Raw genomic sequence first — 22645 nt, forward strand, 5'->3', positions numbered from 1 at the left:
GGATCCATAATAAATTGTCCAAATTTGGGGATGAAGGGGATTTTTACAATCTATGCTGATTTGAATGTCATTGCGAAAACAGAGAAGGGTCAAAGATTTTTTCGCAAACAACCTTTCTGAGTTTAAAAGTAATCCTCAAAGTAATCATCTAGTTTTTCAAAAGTATCTGTAATCTGATTACTGCATTTTTGCTTGTTACGTACCAGTTTTTTTGTAATCCGTTACTCCCCAACCCTGATAAAGACAAAGTAATATCATGAAATATAATTCTGTCAAATATTATTATTATTAATATTTTACCACAGACCTTATTATAAATGCAGAAATTACATTCCCTTTTATTACTTATAAAGAGAAGGAAGGGAGGTCGGGGGATTGGGAGTTTCTTCAACCAAACCCATCTACATCCATCTATCCACTCTTGTCCCACACCCATATCCCTCCATACAAGTGCCATCTGTCAACTTTCACTAAAAACCACACTTGAAGCATATATAAACATTCAATTAAACCAATTTAATCAAAGGGCAGTTGAACAAGAGTGAGACAAGTTTAGCATGGAGGGGATACAGTATGCCTGGCAGCATGAGATTGGTGCCAACATCAAAACAACTTCCCCTAATGTATCCTTGATAGAAAGAGAGAGCGAGATATGTGTAGAGTCACATTGTCTCAGCACAGTAGGGTACAGCAGGGTTAGAGCGATATGCAGACGTACAGTTATGGGACCAGGATTATTCTTTCTCATTGGGGGTGTTGTAGGAGGCAGTGATGCAGGACCTTAAGAGCCACATTTCCACTGGCTAGGGCCGAGTGACTGAAATGTGTGAATGGTCCTGTCGTGTGTGCGTGCGTGAATAAGTAATCAAATAATATTAGACTGGTCCCGTGTCATTGATCATCAACCCTGTAATGGCTGATGATCTGCCATACATTCAGAACTCGCACACAGATAGATACACATCAGCACTGACTACAGTTTAATTGGATATTGTTATGTGTAAGCAATGGCTAAGTTATCTGGCACTTTCCATAGCTCGGTAATCATTTAAAGTAACTGCTGTTCATTATTACTCAGTCAATAAACACCATCAGCCAACAAAAGATCTAGCTAAGTTAGCTACAGAAAGTCATTATTAAGAAATCTGACCTTTCTGCAGCAGGTAGCTCTAGCCGGGCAGCTTCATCTTGTAACAGGTTGAGGGACTAATTTACTTCTACTAGCTAGCATGACTATAAACCAGTAGCCAGCGCCAGCCAGCGCTGGCAACTCTGTTCAGTTGTTGTTGAGTTTGTTCTATTGATATGCTAAGTTCTGCATCTTAGCTAACAGTATTTACTTTCTTCCTGTCACACTCACACAATCTAATCCTTTCATTGTGCTGCCACCTTTGGTTGTAAACACACCCCCTAAACACCCTGAAAAATCTGAGCTTGTGTGTACTTCCGAGTATGAACAAAAAGAAAAAAGAAAATGGAATAAAATGTTTGTTTTTCGTTATTCCATATCCAATTTTGACAATAAATGAGGATACAAGTACATTTCCGATTTTACAATTCAGAAATAAAAAACGAAAATAATGTGATTTTCCATTTTCCATTCTGTGGTTTGACTCGGAAATCAAAATAACTAAACGTAAACAGATCATGACAGCACATTCACAAGAATTATCAATGTAAACTACAGACTTACTCTATGTACAGTACCAGAGGCTACTTTATTTCAAGTATCCAATTTCTACATTGAACCAGTTTTAAAATGACATTACGAAACCCCTGCTCTCAGCCCCAGCCATTTAACAAAGGTCTTCACTCCAGGAGAGGCTCAAACAAAACATATCTTTTTCTTTAGCGTGTGCCTGTTGGATGAATGTATGCCAACTAAAAAAAATACAATGGACGCATCCTTACAGAAACATTTGTTTCACTACATCCCTTCTTGTAACAAAGATACAACCAGAGATGCTGTATATAGTGACGAGACGGTCTTATTTCCACCAGAACAATGGGAGTCGTCCCAAAGGCGTAAGGCAGGCGATCTGCTTACTCTCAACCAGTGAGATGAGCAGACAGCTCCCAGACTGTAGCTAACACTAACCTCTAGTGGGGGGCCACGTCTGTAAGAAACTAGTATATTACATTCGTCTTGTGCACATTGTTCACAGTATTTCATAATTTAACATCACAACTAAACTCAATACAGGTCAATAAGGACATATTGGTGTGCTGGTATTAGAACACTTTTGTTATCTTTGTGTTAAAAATGTCTCAATACAGCCACACACATCAGCAACACACATCAGCAACAGAGGGCTCCACTGCTTTTATACTGAACAAAAAAATAAACGCAACATGTCAAGTGTTGGTTTCATGTTTCATGAGCTGAAAAAGATGGAAAAAGGCACACACTGCTGCTCATGCTCTCAGCTGATAATTATTTATAATATTTTGACCCTTAGGTCTTCATCAGGCATCCATATCCCAAGTGGGGGTGGAAGGTAATTTTATATATATATATATATATACAGTGCCTTGCGAAAGTATTTGGCCCCCTTGAACTTTGCGACCTTTTGCCACATTTCAGGCTTCAAACATAAAGATATAAAACTATTTTTTTGTGAAGAATCAACAACAAGTGGGACACAATCATGAAGTGGAATAACATTTATTGGATATTTCAAACTTTTTTAACATCAAAAACTGAAAAATTGGGCGTGCAAAATTATTCAGCCCCCTTAAGTTAATACTTTGTAGCGCCACCTTTTGCTGCGATTACAGCTGTAAGTCGCTTGGGGTATGTCTCTATCAGTTTTGCACATTGAGAGACTGAAATTGTTTCCCATTCCTCCTTGCAAAACAGCTCGAGCTCAGTGAGGTTGGATGGAGAGCATTTGTGAACAGCAGTTTTCAGTTCTTTCCACAGATTCTCGATTGGATTCAGGTCTGGACTTTGACTTGGCCATTCTAACACCTGGATATGTTTATTTTTGAACCATTCCATTGTAGATTTTGCTTTATGTTTTGGATCATTGTCTTGTTGGAAGACAAATCTCCGTCCCAGTCTCAGGTCTTTTGCAGACTCCATCACGTTTTCTTCCAGAATGGTCCTGTACTTGGCTCCATCCATCTTCCCATCAATTTTAACCATCTTCCCTGTCCCTGCTGAAGAAAAGCAGGCCCAAACCATGATGCTGCCACCACCATGTTTGACAGTGGGGATGGTGTGTTCAGGGTGATGAGCTGTGTTGCTTTTACGCCAAACATAACGTTTTGCATTGTTGCCAAAAAGTTCAATTTTGGTTTCATCTGACCAGAGCACCTTCTTCCACATGTTTGGTGTGTCTCCCAGGTGGCTTGTGGCAAACTTTAAACAACACTTTTTATGGATATCTTTAAGAAATGGCTTTCTTCTTGCCACTCTTCCATAAAGGCAGGTTTTGTGCAATATACGACTGATTGTTGTCCTATGGACAGAGTCTCCCACCTCAGCTGTAGATCTCTGCAGTTCATCCAGAGTGATCATGGGCCTCTTGGCTGCATCTCTGATCAGTCTTCTCCTTGTATGAGCTGAAAGTTTAGAGGGACGGCCAGGTCTTGGTAGATTTGCAGTGGTCTGATACTCCTTCCATTTCAATATTATCGCTTGCACAGTGCTCCTTGGGATGTTTAAAGCTTGGGAAATCTTTTTGTATCCAAATCCGGCTTTAAACTTCTTCACAACAGTATCTCGGACCTGCCTGGTGTGTTCCTTGTTCTTCATGATGCTCTCTGCGCTTTTAACGGACCTCTGAGGACTATCACAGTGCAGGTGCATTTATACGGAGACTTGATTACACACAGGTGGATTGTATTTATCATCATTAGTCATTTAGGTCAACATTGGATCATTCAGAGATCCTCACTGAACTTCTGGAGAGAGTTTGCTGCACTGAAAGTAAAGGGGCTGAATAATATTGCACGCCCAATTTTTCAGTTTTTGATTTGTTAAAAAAGTTTGAAATATCCAATAAATGTCGTTCCACTTCATGATTGTGTCCCACTTGTTGTTGATTCTTCACAAAAAAAACAGTTTTATATCTTTATGTTTGAAGTCTGAAATGTGGCAAAAGGTCGCAAAGTTCAAGGGGGCCGAATACTTTTGACATTTTTGAGAGGGTTGATGCATTTTTAGTTAGGACAAATCAGGTCTGATATTTTAAAGTGGAAATAACAAACTACAGAAGCCACCTTAATCTTGTAGCAGGTTGAGGGACTAACTTAACTAGCCTGCTAGCTAGTCAATAGTCAGCTAGTGCAAGCCAACTTTGTTCAGTTTTTCTATTGGCATGCTAATTTCATAATAAGTCATGCATTTTAGCAAGCATGAGTATTTTTATATTCCTGTCACACTCACACAGTCTAATCCTTTCTTTGTGCTGCCAACCTAGGCTGTAAACACCCCCCCCTAAGCCCCGTGAATATTCTACGAGGAGGCATGCACTTCCATGTATGAACAAAAACTACAATCAAAAATTGAATGCATTTTATTTGTTTTCTGTTGTTCCATGTCCAATTTTGACACAATAAATTAGAAAACAAGTCGATTTCCGATTTTCATTTTCAAATTCAGAAACAAAAAACGGAACATTTACCATTTTCTTCATTCTCAGTTTTGAGTCAGAAATCTCAACTAAATGTACATGGAACCCCCTCCACCCCCCAAGCCCTGCACTGGTATTTTTTTTATTTCTCAATTGATTGATCTTTGACTTGTACTTTGTGTAGACCCTTGCAATCATTTAAAGTTACTAGGACCTACATAGTGTATCACAGTTAAAATATTAGGAACCATAAATTATTGTAAACTCTAGGCTATTTTGTTTCAGCCTGGCAACCATAGTTGTTTGTTTTTCACACAAAGATGGGATTTTTGAAAGACCTGGAAGGCTCTTAGGAACTTTATTTGACACATTAGATTGACAATTAAGAGCTTTCTTTACAAACAAGATTGGGAAATGTAGGCCAAACTAACCAAGAAATAGATGTCTATAACGGGGATAATTTTGGACAGTGAGCAAGCTTTATTCACCCAGGAGCGCTGCTTTGTTTTGTTCATTTGTTTGGAATCACTGGGTTTACCTTTAGTGCCCAGTGAGATCTGTGTACTTTTTCAGCCCCCTAAAAAACACTGCCTGTCAGAAGAGTAGTCAGCATCCTAAAACATGGGAGCGTTTTCTCACAGAGCAAAGCTTCTGTATCATTGTCCTCCTACTATTTAACTAAGTGTGCGTATTAAGGTCATACAGTGTCACAGTGCACAACCCTAGTTAGTATTGAGGTGTCAAATCACCTGCATATCTCTGAAAGTTAGGTTCTCTTAATAAGATAAATATATACAAAGAAAACTAGTCTTGTTCCCAGAAATGTCTGTAAGTCTGGCAAGCATGGCTACAAGAACACTCATTGGCTCTTTAACAACAACATCGATTATTCACTGTGCATTGCTCTGCCATGTGTGATTAAAGGCAAACAAGTTGTTGCTAAGCCAGTATCCACAACTGTTCTCCCTCAAATGAAAGTAACAAAGAAGCACCGGGGACCGAAATGATTTGATCACAGTGGCAGCTTCAACAGAGTGGTAAGAAATTAACTTAGATTAAATTTATGTATATTTGTTTGTTTTCAGACATAATACAGTAGGATATTTCAAATCGTGTAGGCATAAAGGTAACAACTAAGGAAATGGGGCAGACTGAGTGTTCTGCCAGTCTTTGTTCTGTAGTAGGCTTTGATTGACAACGCCATAGAGATCCTATAAAATTACTAGAGGGTAGAGGGGCTATGTCATAAACCCTCAGTTCCATAATAGGGCAAAAATGGCAGCCATCTTGGTCTGGGAGAAATCGAAAATCAGTCTAATTGGATTGAATGGCAGTTAGAGGAATAGGTGATGCATTTCCTGCTTTTACTTATGCAGGAAAGTAAAAGTAAGGCATGCAATATACTGAACAAAAATATTAATGCAACATGCGACATTTCTACAATTTTACAGTGTTACAGTTCATACTCGGAAATCAGTCAATTTAAATCAATTCATAAGGCCCTAAACTATGGATTTCACATGATTGGGAATACAGATATGCATCTGTTGGTCAGAGATACCTTAAAAAATGGTAGCGGCGTGGATCAGAAAACAAGTAAGTATTTGGTGTGACCACCATTTGCCGTGACATATTTCCTTCGTTGTTGATTGTGGCCTGTGGAATGTTGTCCCACTCCTCTTCAATGGCTTTGCGATGTTGCTGGATATTGGCGGGAACTGGAACACGCTGTCGTACACGTCATTCCAAAGCATCCCAAACATGCACAATGGGTGACATGTCTGGTGAGTATGCAGGCCATGGAAGAACTGGGACATTTTCAGCTTCCAGGAATTGTTTACAGATCCTTGTGACATGGCCGTGCATTATCATGCTGAAACATGAGGTGATGGCGGAAGATGAATGTCACGACAATGGCCCTCAGGATCTCGTCATGGTATTTCTGTGCATTCAAATTGCCATCAATAAAATGCAATTCATTGTCCGTAGCTTATGCCTGCATATCATAACCCACTGCCAACATGGGACACTCTGTTCACAATGTTGACATCAGCAAACCACTCGCCCACACGACGCCTTACGGTTGTGAGGCCGGTTGGACTTACTGCCAAATTCTCTAAAACGACGTTGGAGGCAGCTTATCCTGTCTAGGACACAGGAACCCCCCCAACATTCCGCTGAAAAGGCAGCGCGGGAAATTAAAAATATATTTTTCGAAATATTTAACTTTCGCGCATTAACAACTCCAATACAGCAAATGAAAGATAAACATCTTGTTAATCTACCCATCGTGTCTGATTTTTTAAATGTTTTACAGCGAAAACACAACATATATTTATGTTAGATCACCACCAAATCCTAAAAAACACACAGCCATTTTTCCCAGCCAAAGATAGTCACAAAAGTAGAATTAGAGATAAAATTAATCACTAACCCTTGATAATCTTCATCAGATGACACTCATATGACATCATGTTACACAATACATTTATGTTTTGTTCGATAATATGCATATTTATATCCACAAATCTCGGTTTACATTGGCGCCATGTTCAGAAATGCCTCCAAAATATCTGGAGTAATTACAGAGAGCCACATATAACAGAAATACTCATCATAAACTTTGACGAAAGATAGATGTTTTACATGTAATTAAAGATACACTGGTTCTTAATGCAACAGCTGTGTCAGATTTTTTTAAAACTTTAAAATTAAAATTAAAAAGCATACCATGCAATAATCTGAGATGGCGCTCAGACGTAAATATATTTCTCCGCCTTGTTGGAGTCAACAGAAATACGAAATTACATCATAAATATTCCCTTACCTTTGATGATCTTTCATCAGAATGCAGTGCAAGGAATCCTAGTTCCGCAATAAATCATTGTTTTGTTCGATAATGTCCATTACTAGTGTCCAATTAGCTACTTTTGCTAGCACGTTTAGTTCACATGTCCAAAAGCTGGCGCTGGTCCAGGCGAACTCGGACGAAAACTTCAAAAAGTTATATTCCAGGTCGAATAAACTGGTCAAACTAAGTAGAGAATCAATCTTCAGGATGTTATTATCATACACTGCTCAAAAAAATAAAGGGAACACTTAAACAACACAATGTAACTCCAAGTCAATCACACTTCTGTGAAATCAAACTGTCCACTTAGGAAGCAACACTGATTGACAATACATTTCACATGCTGTTGTGCAAATGGAATAGAAAACAGGTGGACATTTTAGGCAATTAGCAAGACACCCCCAATAAAGGAGTGGTTCTGCAGGTGGGGACCACAGACCACTTCTCAGTTCCTATGCTGGCGGTGCTTTCACTCTAGTGGTAGCATGAGAAGGAGTCTACAACCCACACAAGTGGCTCAGGTAGTGCAGCTCATCCAGGATGGCAATTCAATGTGAGCTGTGGCAAGAAGGTTTGCTGTGTCTGTCAGCGTAGTGTCCAGAGCATGGAGGCGCTACCAGGAGACAGGCCAGTACATCAGGAGACGTGGGGGAGGCCGTAGGAGGGCAACAACCCAGCAGCAGGACCGCTACCTCCGCCTTTGTTTAAGGAGGAGCAGGAGGAGCACTGCCAGAGCCCTGCAAAATGACCTCCAGCAGGCCACAAATGTGCATGTGTCTGCTCAAACGGTCAGAAACAGCCTCCATGAGGGTGGTATGAGGGCCCGAAGTCCACAGGTGGGGGTTGTGCTTACAGCCCAACACCGTGCAGGACGTTTGGCATTTGCCAGGGAACACCAAGATTAGCAAATTCGCCACTGGCGCCCTGTACTCTTCACAGATGAAAGCAGGTTCACACTGAGCACATGTGACAGACGTGACAGTCTGGAGACGCCGTGGAGAACGTTCTGCTGCCTGCAACATCCTCCAGCATGACCAGTTTGGCGGTGGGTCAGTCATGGTGTGGGGTGGCATTTCCCTGGGGGGCCGCACAGCCCTCCATGTGCTCGCAAGAGGTAGCCTGACGGCCATTAGGTACCGAGATGAGATCCTCAGACCCCTTGTGAGACCATATGCTGGTGCGGTTGGCCCTGGGTTCCTCCTAATGCAAGACAATGCTAGACCTCATGTGGCTGGAGTGTGTCTGCAGTTCCTGCAAGAGGAAGGCATTGATGCTATGGATTGGCCCGCCCGTTCCCCAGACCTGAATCCAATTGAGCACATCTGGGACATCATATCTCGCTCTTGCACCACAGACTGTCCAGGAGTTGGCGGATGTTTTGGTCCAGGTCTGGGAGGAGATCCCTCAGGAGACCATCCGCCACCTCATCAGGAGCATGCCCAGGCGTTGTAGGGAGGTCATACAGGCACGTGGAGGCCACACACACTACTGAGCCTCATTTTGACTTGTTTTAAGGACATTACATCAAAGTTGGATCAGCCTGTAGTGTGGTTTTCCACTTTAATTTTGAGTGTGACTCCAAATCCAGACCTCCATGGGTTGATAAATTTGATTTCCATTGATAATTTTTGTGTGATTTTGTTGTCACACATTCAACTATGTAAAGAAAAAAGTATTTAATAAGAATATTTCATTCATTCAGATCTAGGATGTGTTATTTTAGTGTTCCCTTTATTTTTTGAGTAGTGTATATATCCAATAACGTTCCAACCGGAGCATTCGTTTTTGTCTACAGAGTAATGGAACGCAAGGCGATATAATGAGTACTGCGCATAACCTGAAACTGGCATTCTGCCAGACCAGTGACTCATTCCCCTCCCATCCGGCCCCACATCACACTAGGGGCTTCATTCCACGTTTTACTGACTGTTGACATCTAGTGGAAGGCGTAGGAAGTGTGAACAGCTCCACATCTTATTGGGATGTGAATAGGTGATGAGTTGAAATCAACCAGCCCCAGAATTTCCACTTCCTGTTTGGAAGTTTGCCTGCCCTATGAGTTCTGTTATACTCACAGACATAATTCAAACAGTTTTAGAAACTTCAGAGTGTTTTCTATCCAATAGTAATAATACTATGCATATATTAGCATCTGGGACAGAGTAAGAGGCAGTAAACTATGGGCACACAATTGATCCAAAGTGAAAATGCTGCCCCCTATCCGTATGGTAGAAAGATAAACATTCAATTATCTGGCAACAGCTCTGGTGAACATTTCTGCTGTCAATATTCCAATTGCACGTTCCCTCAACATGAGACATCTGTGGGATTTTGTTGTGAGACACAGCTGCACATTTTAGAGTGGCCTTTTATTGTCCCCCAGCACAAGGTGCACCTGTGTAATGGCCGTGCTGTTTAATCAGCTTGTTGATATGGAAACACCTGTCAGGTGGATGGATTATGTTGGCAAAGGAGAAATTCTCACTAACAGATGTAAACACATGTGTGCACAAAATGTGAGATAAATAAGCTATTTGTGTATATGTAAAATGTCTGGGATCTTTTATTTCAGCTCATGAAACATGGGACCAACACTTTGCATGTTGCGTTTATATTTTTGTTCCGTGTATATCAGAAATGTTGTAATGGAATTATAGTCAAACTACGATATTGCCATATAATTACAAATACATTTTATACAGGTTTTATACACTTTCTGTATAAACAGCCTCTATGTAAACAGACCACACATGTTCTTGGAAAGATGTGAGTCCTATTATTTAATACAATATCAGTACTTGTTGCATTTACAAATGGTCTAAATCCTACCATCAACTGATTTGAAATAGTGTACGGCTGTGGATTGACGGCATTGCTTGAATGGAATATTTGCATATTGGCAGTTCATTATAAAAATGTATGGAATCATTCCTCTAAAACTGTCTGGCTAGTTAGCTAACACACAGAAAATGCAGAAAAATTCTTCATATTCCTTGTTTTAAACAACATCTTATCACAGCACCGTCAAACCATGTTTGACCAACTCCCTGACCAACATGGCTGGCCTTGAGAGAAATATAAGAGGGTTCATGCCCACTCTAGCATAGGGCTGTTACGGTGACCGTATTACCGCCACACCGGTTCATGTTACGGCTCATGTTACGCAACATTTCTATAGGCTATGCATTTGCGTGAGAAAACAGAGTGATGGCCTCTTTTAAAAAGAGGAGAATCCCATCAGCTTTCTATAGGCTAGGCCTACTATATTTATACATTTATTTATACCAGGCTGGCATGAAAATTAACCACGGGAAAAGTGTCCTCCATTCGCTATTTAAGTGCATAGACGACATGTATTATTTCCCCCTGCCCCTGTTTCGAGACAGTTGCATGATAATGGTCCATTCTAAATCATAACAAATTTCACACATATGATTTAGCATATGTAAAGACAAGATTAAATCAAGAATAGTCTTATGGCTGACAATATTAGCCTATCACTTGTGAATGCTGCCCAGCTTTTGTGCAGTATTGCTTTTTCCAATCATAGTTGCACACCTCATGTAGCCTAGCCCATAGGCTAATATGTTTGTATCACAACTAAAGTGGCCAAACAACTTCTTAAAATTAAGCACATGAATCCGCTTTTCAACGGGTGTGGAGCCTAACTGGCATACATAAGCAGCGTGTGAGTTTCACATTTTGGGAAGATTATTTTCACCATAAAAAATGCACCTTTTATAATAAAAGCATTACATGCATAATTACATTCGCGGTCATTTTTGAGAATGGTGTTTTCCCGCTAATTGATTTAGAAACATTTGCGTTTACAGTCTACTGCCGTATGCGCAATGATGCGTTTATAATGTGAAGAAACAGCCCAATAGTTTATTAACATTTTAAGATAAATGTTCTGATTGATTGCATCAGCCTCATTACTTAAAGAAAATGTTGATACTAGTAGTTGTATTAATTTGCAATTTATTGCATCCCACAACTGTCCCAGACGGTTTGAAATATTTATTTATCGCAAAAATAGAATAGGTAAACTTTTGTACTATGTGGGATAGTAGATTGACATAGGCTAATGCTTTTGCTGCTCGTTAGTCCTACTCATCTTGTTGGCTGACAAAAAGTTAATGTGGACAGTTCTTTCAATATCTTCAATATGCGCCTCGGAATTGGAGAAGGACGCACGCAGTTGCGTCCCCGATGTGTCTGTCTTCACTTGTAGCCTGTGAGAGAAACCTAATTATGTAATGGGCATTGGCTAATAAGAATTGAGCTACCTGAGAGAGCCATGTGAGTGAGATATGCTTCGGAGCACGCAGATGGGAGAAGGAAATTATTATTATTATTATATTCAGGGCACAATGGCCACTGGCCACAAAAGGCATGGATTTTTTTAGGGGGCATTACGGCCACACAAAGTGGATGCCGCCAGTAAATTGGAGGCATTATCAAGTGCTTGTCAAATTGTGAATGAGAGACTATTGGAGTGTGTACAGCCTGCACAAAAAAACTCAGCAGAGCCCATGCCTTTCATGTAACTTTTTTCAAATCATCATTAGAGTCGCACGTTGCAGCCTTAGAATGTATTAAAAATTGTTTGGAGAAAATATCCTTTCTATTTTATTCAGCTTTGTTTAATTGTATTCTTCATACTATAAAATTATTTAAAAATAATTCCACGGAATTCTAAGAAAACCTTGTCTGTTAAATTAATTTGGCCTAGCCAGATCAGGGCCTAACATAAGGGCAACTCAGAGTATGCTATTCTGTACTTCTGAAATAGACATTTTCTTCATGTCATGTTTCTTTAGAAATAAATCATGGATTTATTGTGATGGTGTGGGCTATATATATTAGATGGATTTATTAGACTTCAACCTGCAGGAAGGATGCTAGAGGGAGTGCAACACCCCAGACACAATGAGCATTAGCTGTCTGTTTAAAGAAAAACTGACTGTGACGCGCTGTTGTATTTACAACAAAAATCTTGTGTTCCTATGTGTGAGTCTAGAATGGAATCTTACTGTCATTAAATATAATGGAGCTTATCGGAGATATTCAACTTCCTGATGAATATAGATAGGGTAATTCTCAAGGAAACCACTTTGTCACCAACAGTGGTCTGTATTCATGTGTATTTAATCATTTTCCTATAATTGGCAAGAGGCTGAATGTTTCTCGCTGGAGAAAGCATCTGAGTGTATGCTCTGTCTCTCTGTGTAGCTCATCTATTTGATGCTGTCTGATCAAAAAGAGTATGACATTGTTGCCAGCCGTAGCATAGAATGCAAAGCCAGACAGTATTTGGCCTCCCTACAATAATAGCCAATCAGCGTTGAGCTGAACTGAGTGAGCTCAACTGTGAATGTTCCTGGCACACCAAAAGAAAAGTGTCAAGTGAAACTGGTTTGGATTTGGCTTCACACCAATCACATCACATCAAAATCAAAACTTAATTGACAGAAAACTTGAATTATTGCTTCTTGTTGTGTTGTCCACCGATGCCTAGCTAGCTAGCTAAAATTGGCCCTTTCCTAAATTTGCCATGGGTGGAGATAGGGATTTGGACTTATGTTTTGACTTAATTCTCCGTACTGGCCAATGATTATAACGATGATTTTGATACAACCAGAAATTCATACATTGTGCACCTGGCCAGAGAGGATGGAAGTTCAATATGTAGTTTAATACGTAGCTAGATGTAGGATAGTGAGCAAGCATTTTAGCTAAGTAAATCAAATCAAATCAAAATCAAATTGTATTGGTTACATACACATGGTTAGCAGATGTTAATTCGAGTGTAGCGAAATGCTTGTACTTCTAGTTCCGACAATGCAGTAATATCTAACAATTCCCCAACAACTACCGAATACACACAAATCTAGGGGTGAATGAGAATATGTCCATAGAAGAATATGTCCATATAAGTATATGGATAAGCAATGGCCAAGCGGCATAGGCAAGGTGCAATATAGATGGTATAAAATACAGTATATACATGTTATATGAGTAATGTAAGATATGTAAACATTATTTAAAGTGGCATTTTTTAAAGTGACTAGTGATCCATTCATTGAAGTGCCCAGTGATTGGGTCTCCATGTAGGCAGCGGCCTCTCTGAGTTAGTGATTGCTATTTAGCAGTCTGATGGCCTTGAGATAGAAGCCGTTTTTCAATCTCTCGATCCCAGCTTTGATACACCAGTACTGACCTCGCCTTCTGGATGATAATGGTGTGAACAGGCAGTGGCTCGGGTGGTTGTTGTCCTTGATGATCTTTATGGCCTTCCTGTGACATCGGGTGCTGTAGTTGTCATGGAGGGTAGGTAGTTTGGTAGGATGCAGCTAGGGATGCCGTCTGGTAGCCTATGACAACAAAAAATAAAAGCGTGTACTCTATTACAGTCATAGAACGTTTATTCAACATGAAAGAGAGGAGGATGGCATTGGTGTGAGTAGGGTGAGTCAACATGTGTTTTCTACTTGCACACACACACGCACACACAGAAATCCGTACCATGGACAGCCACAATATATTTAGCTTACATTGATTGGACTAAATTGTTTTTGGTGTCTTTTAGTTGTCACTGTATTTGTCTAAGCATACAGTAGGTGATTTGATGATGTTGAAATATTGAAGTTGAAATGGTGCTAGAATAGTGGAAGTAGCTCCTGTTTTCTTTGCGACTTGTGGTTCTAAATCAATAGTTGTTAAGTAGTCCAAAAATTTGGGAAACTTTAAACTTACTTGACCATGTTGTAGGTTGTGTAACTGTTTGTTACATGCAATATGCTTTGTGGACTTCACCGGACAGAGGTTGCTCTCCGGTTTTGTGAGGAAACAAAGGTTATGGCTGAATTTATTCTGTGTTTTCTTATTGTCTTGGCCTTATGCCTAAATATCACAGTGGCAAGGCATATTAACTAACAGGTTATAGGGCAAACAATGCAATGAATGGTGGCGTGCTGCAGAGATGATTGTCTTTCTGGAATGTTCTCACATCTCCACAGAGGAACTCTGGAGCTCTGTCAGAGTGACCATCGGTTTCCTGACCAAGGCCCTTCTCCCCCGATTGCTAATTTTGGCCGGTGGCCAGCTCTAGGAAGAGTCTTGGTGGTTCCAAACTTCATCCATTTAAGAATGATGGAGGCCTCTGTGTTCTTGGGGACCTTCAATGCTGCAGACATTTTTTGGTACCCTTCCCCAGATCTGTGCCTCAACACAATCATGGCTTGATTTTTGCTCTGACATGCACTGTAAACTTTGGGACCTTATATAGACAGGTGTGTGCCTTTCCATATCATGTCCAATCAATTGAATTTACCACAGGTGAACTCCAATCAAGTTGTAGAAACTTGATTGGATGATCAGGGATGATACATGGAAACAGGATGCACCTGAGCTCAATTTCGAGTCTCATAGCAAATGGTATGAATATTTGTTTTTTATATTTAATACATTTGTAAAGATTTTTAAAAACTTGTTTCACATTGTCAGTATGGGTATTGCGTGTAGATTCATGAGGAAAAACATTTATTTAATCCATTTTAAAATAAGGCTCTAACGTAACAAAATGTGTCAAAAGTAAAGGGGTCTGAATACTTTCCAAATGCACTGTACATACATACAAAAGTATGTGGACACCCAATCAAATGAATGGATTTGGCTATTTCAGCCACACCCGTTACTGGCAGGTTTATAAAATCGAGCACACAGCCATGCAATCTTCATAGACAAACATTGGCAGTAGAATGGCCTTACTGAAGAGCTCAGTGACTTTCAACGAGGCACTGTCATAGGATGCCACTTTTCCAACAAGTCAGTTCATCAAAGAATGGCAGTCCGATGGACGAATCTGGGTTTGGCGGGTGCCAGGGGAACACTACCTGCTCGAATGCATAGTGCCAACTGTAAAGTTTGGTGAAGAAGGAATAATGGTCTGGGTCTGTTTTTCATGGTTCAGGCTAGGCCCCTTAGTTCCAGTGAAGGGAAATCTTAAAACTTTTAGCATACAATGACATTCTAGAAGATTCTTTGCTTCCAATTTTGTGGCAACAGTTTGGGGAAGGCCCTTTCCTGTTTCAGCATGACAATGCCCCCTTGCACAAAGCAAGGTCCATACAGAAACGTTTTGTCGCGATCGGTGGCATGAATTTGAATGCCGACTGCGAGCCAGGCCTAATCGCCCAACATCAGTGCCCAACCTCACTAATTATTTTGTGGCTGAATGGAAGCAAGTCCATGCAGCAATGTTCCAACATCTAGTGGAAAGCCTTCCCAGAAAAGTGGAGGCTGTTAAAAGGGGTGACCAACTCCATATTAATGCCCATTATTTTGGAATGAGATGTTCGATGAGCAGGTGTCCACATACTTTTAGTCTTTTAGTGTATTAGGGGAGCCTTACTATAAATAAACCACTTGTTACCACACGTTGCCCTAATATGATGGTTTACATTGCCATATCAGCATGACTTGTCAGGCGGCTCTAGCTGGATGGATGCTAAATGTTTGCGTGTTTTATATGGTTGGTCTGTCTGGTTGTAGCTACGTTACTGCAGGAACACTGCAGAAGTGGACAAAGGGCAGTGTCCTTTCTCCTGGTCCAGTGGACACTGGCAAGGCAAGCCTGAGCATGCAGACTTAATGAGATCAGTGAGGCGAGTCAGGCAGCCAGGAGCAAACATATGATATCCTTTCACTCACATGGATCCAATAAGCGCCCTCATACGTATCTGTGCTGCCAACCCTGACCATGCAACCAGTCTTTGTTTTACATCGCAACAACTGTTTACAGACTGAAATGTACATTTTTTTTTGTTGCTGTCAATTTCAGCGGTTGCCTTGGACACATGACGCATCTCTAGGCATTTCCTTGTAACCATGGAGCTGGGAGTTGACAGGGCCTTCCCAGCATACGTCTCTCCGCTGGAGTCCAAGGGCTGCAGTGGGCGACAGAAGAACCGGATTCCAGAGTTTATCCAGAGGAGTGGGACAGGCAGCACAACAACCCAACATTCCAAAGACAAAGGCGAGGAGAGGAGGAAAGGGGACAGCGGTGGTCCCAGGAAGAATGCTGACATGGCACCCACCTCCGGGTATATGAGTGACAGGAGGCAGTACTCTATAAGGACCCCGGTGGCCACCACCACGGAGCAGCAGCAGGCCTCCATCCTAAACAAGGAGCACCCAGAACACGTGAGATGGGAGTGTATATGCTTTGTAACAAATGCATTGACTGCTACAATTGTATGACTTCTGAGAAGTATAAAGAACACGTTAAATTTAGGTGACCTGATGTTTTATATTTTTTGCTTTGAAACTAATTCTACTAATTCTACTATACAAATAATAACAATGAATACTACAGTGTATGTTAGCTGTACCTACTCCTACTCTATACCTCACCATAGGAGCGACAGTGGGAAGGTAGCAGTAATGAAGCAGACCATCAACAGGAGTCCCCAGACAACCTCAACCCCTCTCAGGCTGACATCTCGCCCTGCTCAGCTTCCAAAGAGGACCTCAACACCTCCCTGGGGATGTCAGACCTCAGGACCAGGTTGTCACACGAAGAACCCACCTTCAGGTCATTATACCTGGGCAGCAGGCCCGGCCGACACAGCCCCTCCAGCCGACCCCTGGAGGTCCATAGCTTCTCTACTCCACTCAGACCCAAGTGGACCTCCACTCTGCTATCCTCCCTCTCGCCTTCCTACATCTCCCATTTGCGCCCCTCCAGACAGAGACGGACAGAGCTGAGAATGGTTGCAGGTGAAGTTTATCAATCACGTGAAGAGGGAGGGGAAACGTATCTAAACGTAGGCCCTTCAGTGGGCGACCCCAAGGGTCGCTCCAACCCTGCGCTCCACACCATGTCCCCCCACCAGGCCAACTACTGGCCCTATGCCATTTCCAGCTCCCTGCCCCACTCCCCAGACCGACACTCTTCGAGCTGGGACCCTGATAAGGAGTATCAGACCCTCCTGGACTACACCTACCCCATGAGGCCAAGTAAGGGGGTGGGTGGATGGGATACCTCAGAGCTCGGGGGTGGGTCTCTCATTCAGACAGACCCAGGCCTCCTGGATTCGGGGATAGAACTGGACCGTCTTTGCAGCTCCATCAGCCTATCAGCTTTGGACTTTTCCCTAAGTGTCACGGCAGGGGTGGGCACTAGTAGGGCCAGGGAGATGGGGATGCTGGGTATAGGTCAGAGGTCATCTGAGCTGCGTGGGTTCTCACACTCCAAGTCCTCAGATGGTCGCCTCTCCACTAGCCCCTTCTTCTCAGCAGACCCTATTGGTCTATCAGTAGAGAGTCTGGACTATAGTGGAAGTGGTGGTGGTCTGAACCATTCACATTGTAGCGGGGGAGGTCACTACCGCCAACATGGCAGCTCCTCCTCCTCTTCCACCACGTTCATCCGCAGAACCAGTGTCCTTCCCCGGCCAGGGTACCTCGGAGAGTGGGATTGGGACGAGGAGTTCTGGCCTCTCCCGGAGCAGCTGGAGGAGCTCCAGGGTTTGTCCCAGCAGGTCAGGGAGGTGACAGCCCAACTCAGCCAGTCTGTCACAGCCTATTGGGACTCCCTGGAGAGGGTGAACACCTCCGTCCAGTCCTGCATGACCATGGCAGAGAAACAGGAGGCAGAGGAGGAGAGAGAAGAACAGGAGCAGAATAAGGAGGAAGAAAGGGAGGAAGAGAAGGAGAAAGAGGAAGAGTCCATTTCTGAAGCACTTCAACACTTCAATAAAGGTATGTGTTGGTGGCAGCATTTTAGTAGGCTCTATTATTCTATGGTATTTTATAGTATTTGCAATAGTTTTTAATTTAGCACGTGTTTGACTTCAAATACTTTCCGCCTTTGAAGCGAGCAATTGTGGGGAGTCCTTCCAGGCAGCCAGAGGCCCTGGTTTTAGGATGGAGGCTGGGGTAGTAAGCAGGGGAGTGAGAATGGCCAGTCTGAGGGAGGCGGCAGGCATGGTGGGTGGACTAACCCTGCCTGAGTTCCAGACGGGGAGCCAGGGGGAGCAGGAGCAAAGGGAGTCCCTCATGCAGCACATCCAGGTTAGGACAGAGAGCTACTGTAAGATGATCACTGTATTTTGTGGAATATAATGACAAGCATGTGCCACTTCCACCAATACAATGCAGCGTAATGCAATATGATACACCGCACAATGAAATACAATACACATTACACAATCAATGCAAGGTGTTGATAATGGAATATTGCATAATACATGTACAGTACATAGGTCTCATCTATCTTAAAGGTGCTACACACAGGATATATATATTTTTTTGTTTCATTGCCAATTTTGTAATTTCAGAAAATGTCCATAATACATTGAGTGTACAAAACATCAGGAACGCCTCAATATTGAGTTAAATTTCCCAGAACAGCCTCAATTTGTCGGGGCATGGACTCTACAAGGTGTCGAAAGCATTCCACAGTTGGCTGGATTTCCTTTGGGTGGTGGACCATTCTTGATACACACGGGAAAAGCCCAGAAGTGTTACAGTTCTTGACACAAACCGGTGCGCCTGGCACATACTACCATACCCCGTTCAAAGACACTTCAATCTTTTGTCTTGCCCATTCACCCTCTGAATGGCACACAATACACAATCTATGTCTCAATTGCCCCAAGGCTTAAAACTCATTTTTTAACCCGTCTTCTCCCCCTTCATCTACACTGATTGAAGTGGATTTAACAGGTGCCGTCAATAAAGGATTATGGCTTTCACCTGGATTCACCTGGTCAGTCTATATCATGGAAAGAGCAGGTGTTCCTAATGTTTTGTACACTCTGTATATGGCGCTAATAGTGGAATGATGGTGTTTCACAGTATTCATGTGATTGGCTGTGATATTTGCAAAAATTCTACACTGTTTACCTTTATGTGAGAACTAGCGCTGGGTAGTGTAGGGAGTCATTGTACCATCTAAATCACTGTGAAACATATTTTCAATAAGAAAAAATATTCTTACTTCCGGGTTTTAGTTCACCAGCTTCAAACGGCTGTAAAAACAATATTTTTGGTGGCTGAAAATATTTTTCTCAGCGATTTAGATGGTACAATGATTCCCTACACTATCCAGTACTTGTTTTCTCACATAAACTAAAACAAACTGAAGCACAGCCACAAAGTCAGAACAGCTGCCGCTTCGATGGGAGAAATCAACCTGCGAATATCACAGCCAATCACAACACTGGCGGTTAAGTAATACTGTGAAACACTATCATTCCACTATTACGACCAATATATTATGGACATTTTCTGAAATTACAATGCACAAATTCAACAATAACACACATCCTATGTGTAGCACCTTTAAATACTACTAAATGCAAATCCACGAACAAGCTGTTGTGGGGCAATTTGATATTAATTCTGTGACTTGCGACCTGTTTACCCATCAGACCTTCTGTTCTAACCTGGAGGAGCTCATCCAATGGCTGTACACGGTGGTGGAGAGGATGGAGGTGCTGGAGCCGCCCACTGTGGAAATCAAGAGTGTCAAGTCATCCCTGGCGGATTATAAGGTCAGTGGTGCACATACACAGATACTTTAAATTGTCATATAAATCAATTCTATATTTAATTCTTCGGGTGTACACTATGCACCAAGATTTATATCTTGGGAAAATGGATTAATCAACCCACTCTGCCCCCTTTTCCCTCTCTCTCTCTCTCTCTCTTTCTCTCTCTCTCTTTCTCTCTCTCTCTCTCTCTCTCTCTCTCTTAATATCTCTATATGCCTCTTTCTCCCCACTACCTCTGTTTTTCCCTTTGTCTTCTTCACCCCATCTCACTCTCTCCTTCCCCCTCGCTTTCTCCCTCCACAGAGGTTTCAGACAGAAGTGAACGCCCACCAGCCCCTGACCACCTCTATTCTGCAAACTGGAGGGCTTCTCCTGGGTTGTTTGACCTCCACTTCTCCCGGTGACCCTTCCATCACTGACAAGTTACTCTTTGCCTGCAGCTATTTAATTTATACCTACTGTATCTCAGGTGTCACCCACCACCTGATAATTAGGACAGGTTTAGAAATGAGTCTGTCTTCACACAGGAATGATCCTGCTCTCAACTCAAGCGGATCAGCCTATCAGACTTCTTCTTAGTAAAGGGTGTGGAAGTGTTTAACCGAAAGACGATGAGGCCAACACACCACCCTAACCTATTTCCCTTTGTGAATTCTGAAATACACTTGTGCTCCTTTACTAACGGAAGCGTAAAATGAATTGCATGACACAGCAACAACATCTGAGACTATTGAAGTGGGCGCTGCCTGTGTTTTAAAGGGCTCCAAATGACAAATGACAAATGAGTTTACTTGTTTGTGTGAAGGCTACCTTGATCAAAGGGTAGAATTTATTGTCTGCTAACAGTAGTGAGCTTGACTATTTGTTTCAGGTCCCATATAGTTAAATTCAACATCTAACACTGGCATACTGTAGATTTGTTCTGGTGGTCAGGAGTAATTCTATACCCACAGTCCTCTCCTCTGACAGAAGCAGGAAACGCTGTGTGAGGAGAATGCGGCCATGCATGACTAAGAGTTTTGGGGCTCTGTTTTCTTCTCTTTATCTTATTCCAAGTTGTTACATGTCAAAGGCAAACAAGAAGGAATCTTAATGGGTTGAATGTGAAATGTACCACTACAGTTTCCCATTTATCTTCTGTTTTCTATACTCATCTCTATACCACTCTCTCATCTCTCTCCCCCCTGTCTCTCTTCCTCTTCTTATGTCCCCCAGTTCTGAAAGAGACCCTCTGTCTTATTGAGAGGCAGTCCAAGGCGCTGGAGACCCACTCAGAGCACCTCTTCTCCTCTATTATCTCGGTCATGGACAGACTGCCCCAGCCCAGGGAACCCAGTGGGAGAGAGGAGACCCAGGCAGGAGACCCGGATGGGATGGCGGTCCAGAGGACCGCTCAGTGAAGGTTACATTCGAGGCATGGATAGTATGTTTCTACGGTTATGTAGAGATTGGGATATGATTACTCTATAGCACCCTCTAGTGACATGTTATCAGGTTTATTATTTATCATCAGAAGTCAGTTTTCTCCTATTCTCTTTCAGTAATGAAGAATGAGTGTGGATTGGTGGAGCAGGCTTGATGAGGGGGAGGAGCTTCTTCACTTTGACTTGCCTTAAAGGATTGGTTCACATTTTTTTTCACCAAATGTTAACATTTTTATGTCAATGGTATGTTTTGAGAAACTTAGACCACTCGCAATAGACTTCCTTATTGCTTGTCCTGCAGTGTGGGGGCTATGGAAAAACATTAACAAAGGCTGGTAGGGGATACTGCTCGAGTCGCACAAACTGGAATAATATAATGGTTCAGATAAAGTTCAGAATTACATCATTTCATGTGTACAACATCTAATGACCTGTATCACTAAAATAATGTATTTGGGTGTTTTTGGAGCCTTTGTTTGTGTTTTTCCACAGCCCCCATACTGCAGAGCATGCAATAAGGAAGTCTATTGCGGGTGGTCTAAGTTTCTCAAAACCAAGTGAAATCGCCCAAAAAATGTCTGTACCCTTCATGCATGCAATTTATATCACAAATAGACATTTGGTTAAAAAATTGTGGAACGATCCTTGCTGTGTTGAAAAGAGACCGCTTGACCGTTGTCATGCTATTGATTCATAATTTTGTTAAGTGCTTTTTAAATTTACAGTGCCTTCAGAAAGAATTCTCATCCCTTGACCTTTTTTTATTTTAATTTTACCCCTTTTTCTCCCCAATTGTTGTAGTAGCTACTATCTTGTATCATCGCTACAACTCCCGTACGTGCTCGGGAGAGACGAACGCCACAGGAGTCGCTGGTGCGCGATGAGACAAGGACATCCCTACCGGCCAAGCCCTCCCTAACCCGGACGACGCTTTGCCAATTGTGCGACCTCCCGGTCGCGGACAGTTACGACAGAGCCTGGGCGCGAACCCAGGGACTCTGATGGCACAGCTGGCGCTGCAGTATAGCGCCCTTAACCACTGCGCCACCTGGGAGGCCCTACTTTTCCACATTTTGTTGCTACAGCCTGATTTGAAAATGTATTAAATTGACATTTAAATTGATCAGTGTCACTGATCTACACACGATACCTCACAATGTGAAAGTGAAATTATGTTTTCAGACATTTTTACAGATGAATTAAAACTGAAAAGCTAGGGCCTCCCAA

General features: G+C 42.1%; 1 protein-coding gene across 1 annotated transcript; it reads left to right on the plus strand.

Moving 5' to 3' along the window:
• The first annotated feature begins 16265 nt into the window (after positions 1 to 16265).
• Positions 16266 to 22136, plus strand: LOC109898842 (centrosomal protein of 68 kDa-like). Its single transcript, XM_031835154.1, has 6 exons — positions 16266 to 16638; positions 16854 to 18198; positions 18314 to 18510; positions 19872 to 19994; positions 20298 to 20394; positions 21210 to 22136. Exons 1-6 carry the CDS (start codon positions 16324 to 16326, stop codon positions 21392 to 21394), a joined length of 2262 nt encoding a protein of 753 aa, XP_031691014.1. The 5' UTR covers positions 16266 to 16323; the 3' UTR covers positions 21395 to 22136.
• The last annotated feature ends 509 nt before the right edge of the window (positions 22137 to 22645 follow it).

This window comes from Oncorhynchus kisutch, linkage group LG11, assembly GCF_002021735.2.
Source record: "Oncorhynchus kisutch isolate 150728-3 linkage group LG11, Okis_V2, whole genome shotgun sequence".
Taxonomy (NCBI): Eukaryota; Metazoa; Chordata; class Actinopteri; order Salmoniformes; family Salmonidae; genus Oncorhynchus; species Oncorhynchus kisutch.

Bases quoted from the DNA above. Each gene is read 5' to 3' on its own strand.
- LOC109898842 (XM_031835154.1), top strand. From the start codon at position 16,324: ATGGAGCTGGGAGTTGACAGGGCCTTCCCAGCATACGTCTCTCCGCTG. The intron at 16,639-16,853 runs GTGAGATGGGAG...ACCTCACCATAG, and splicing joins ACAAGGAGCACCCAGAACAC to GAGCGACAGTGGGAAGGTAG. The intron at 18,511-19,871 runs GTTAGGACAGAG...TTTACCCATCAG, and splicing joins CCCTCATGCAGCACATCCAG to ACCTTCTGTTCTAACCTGGA.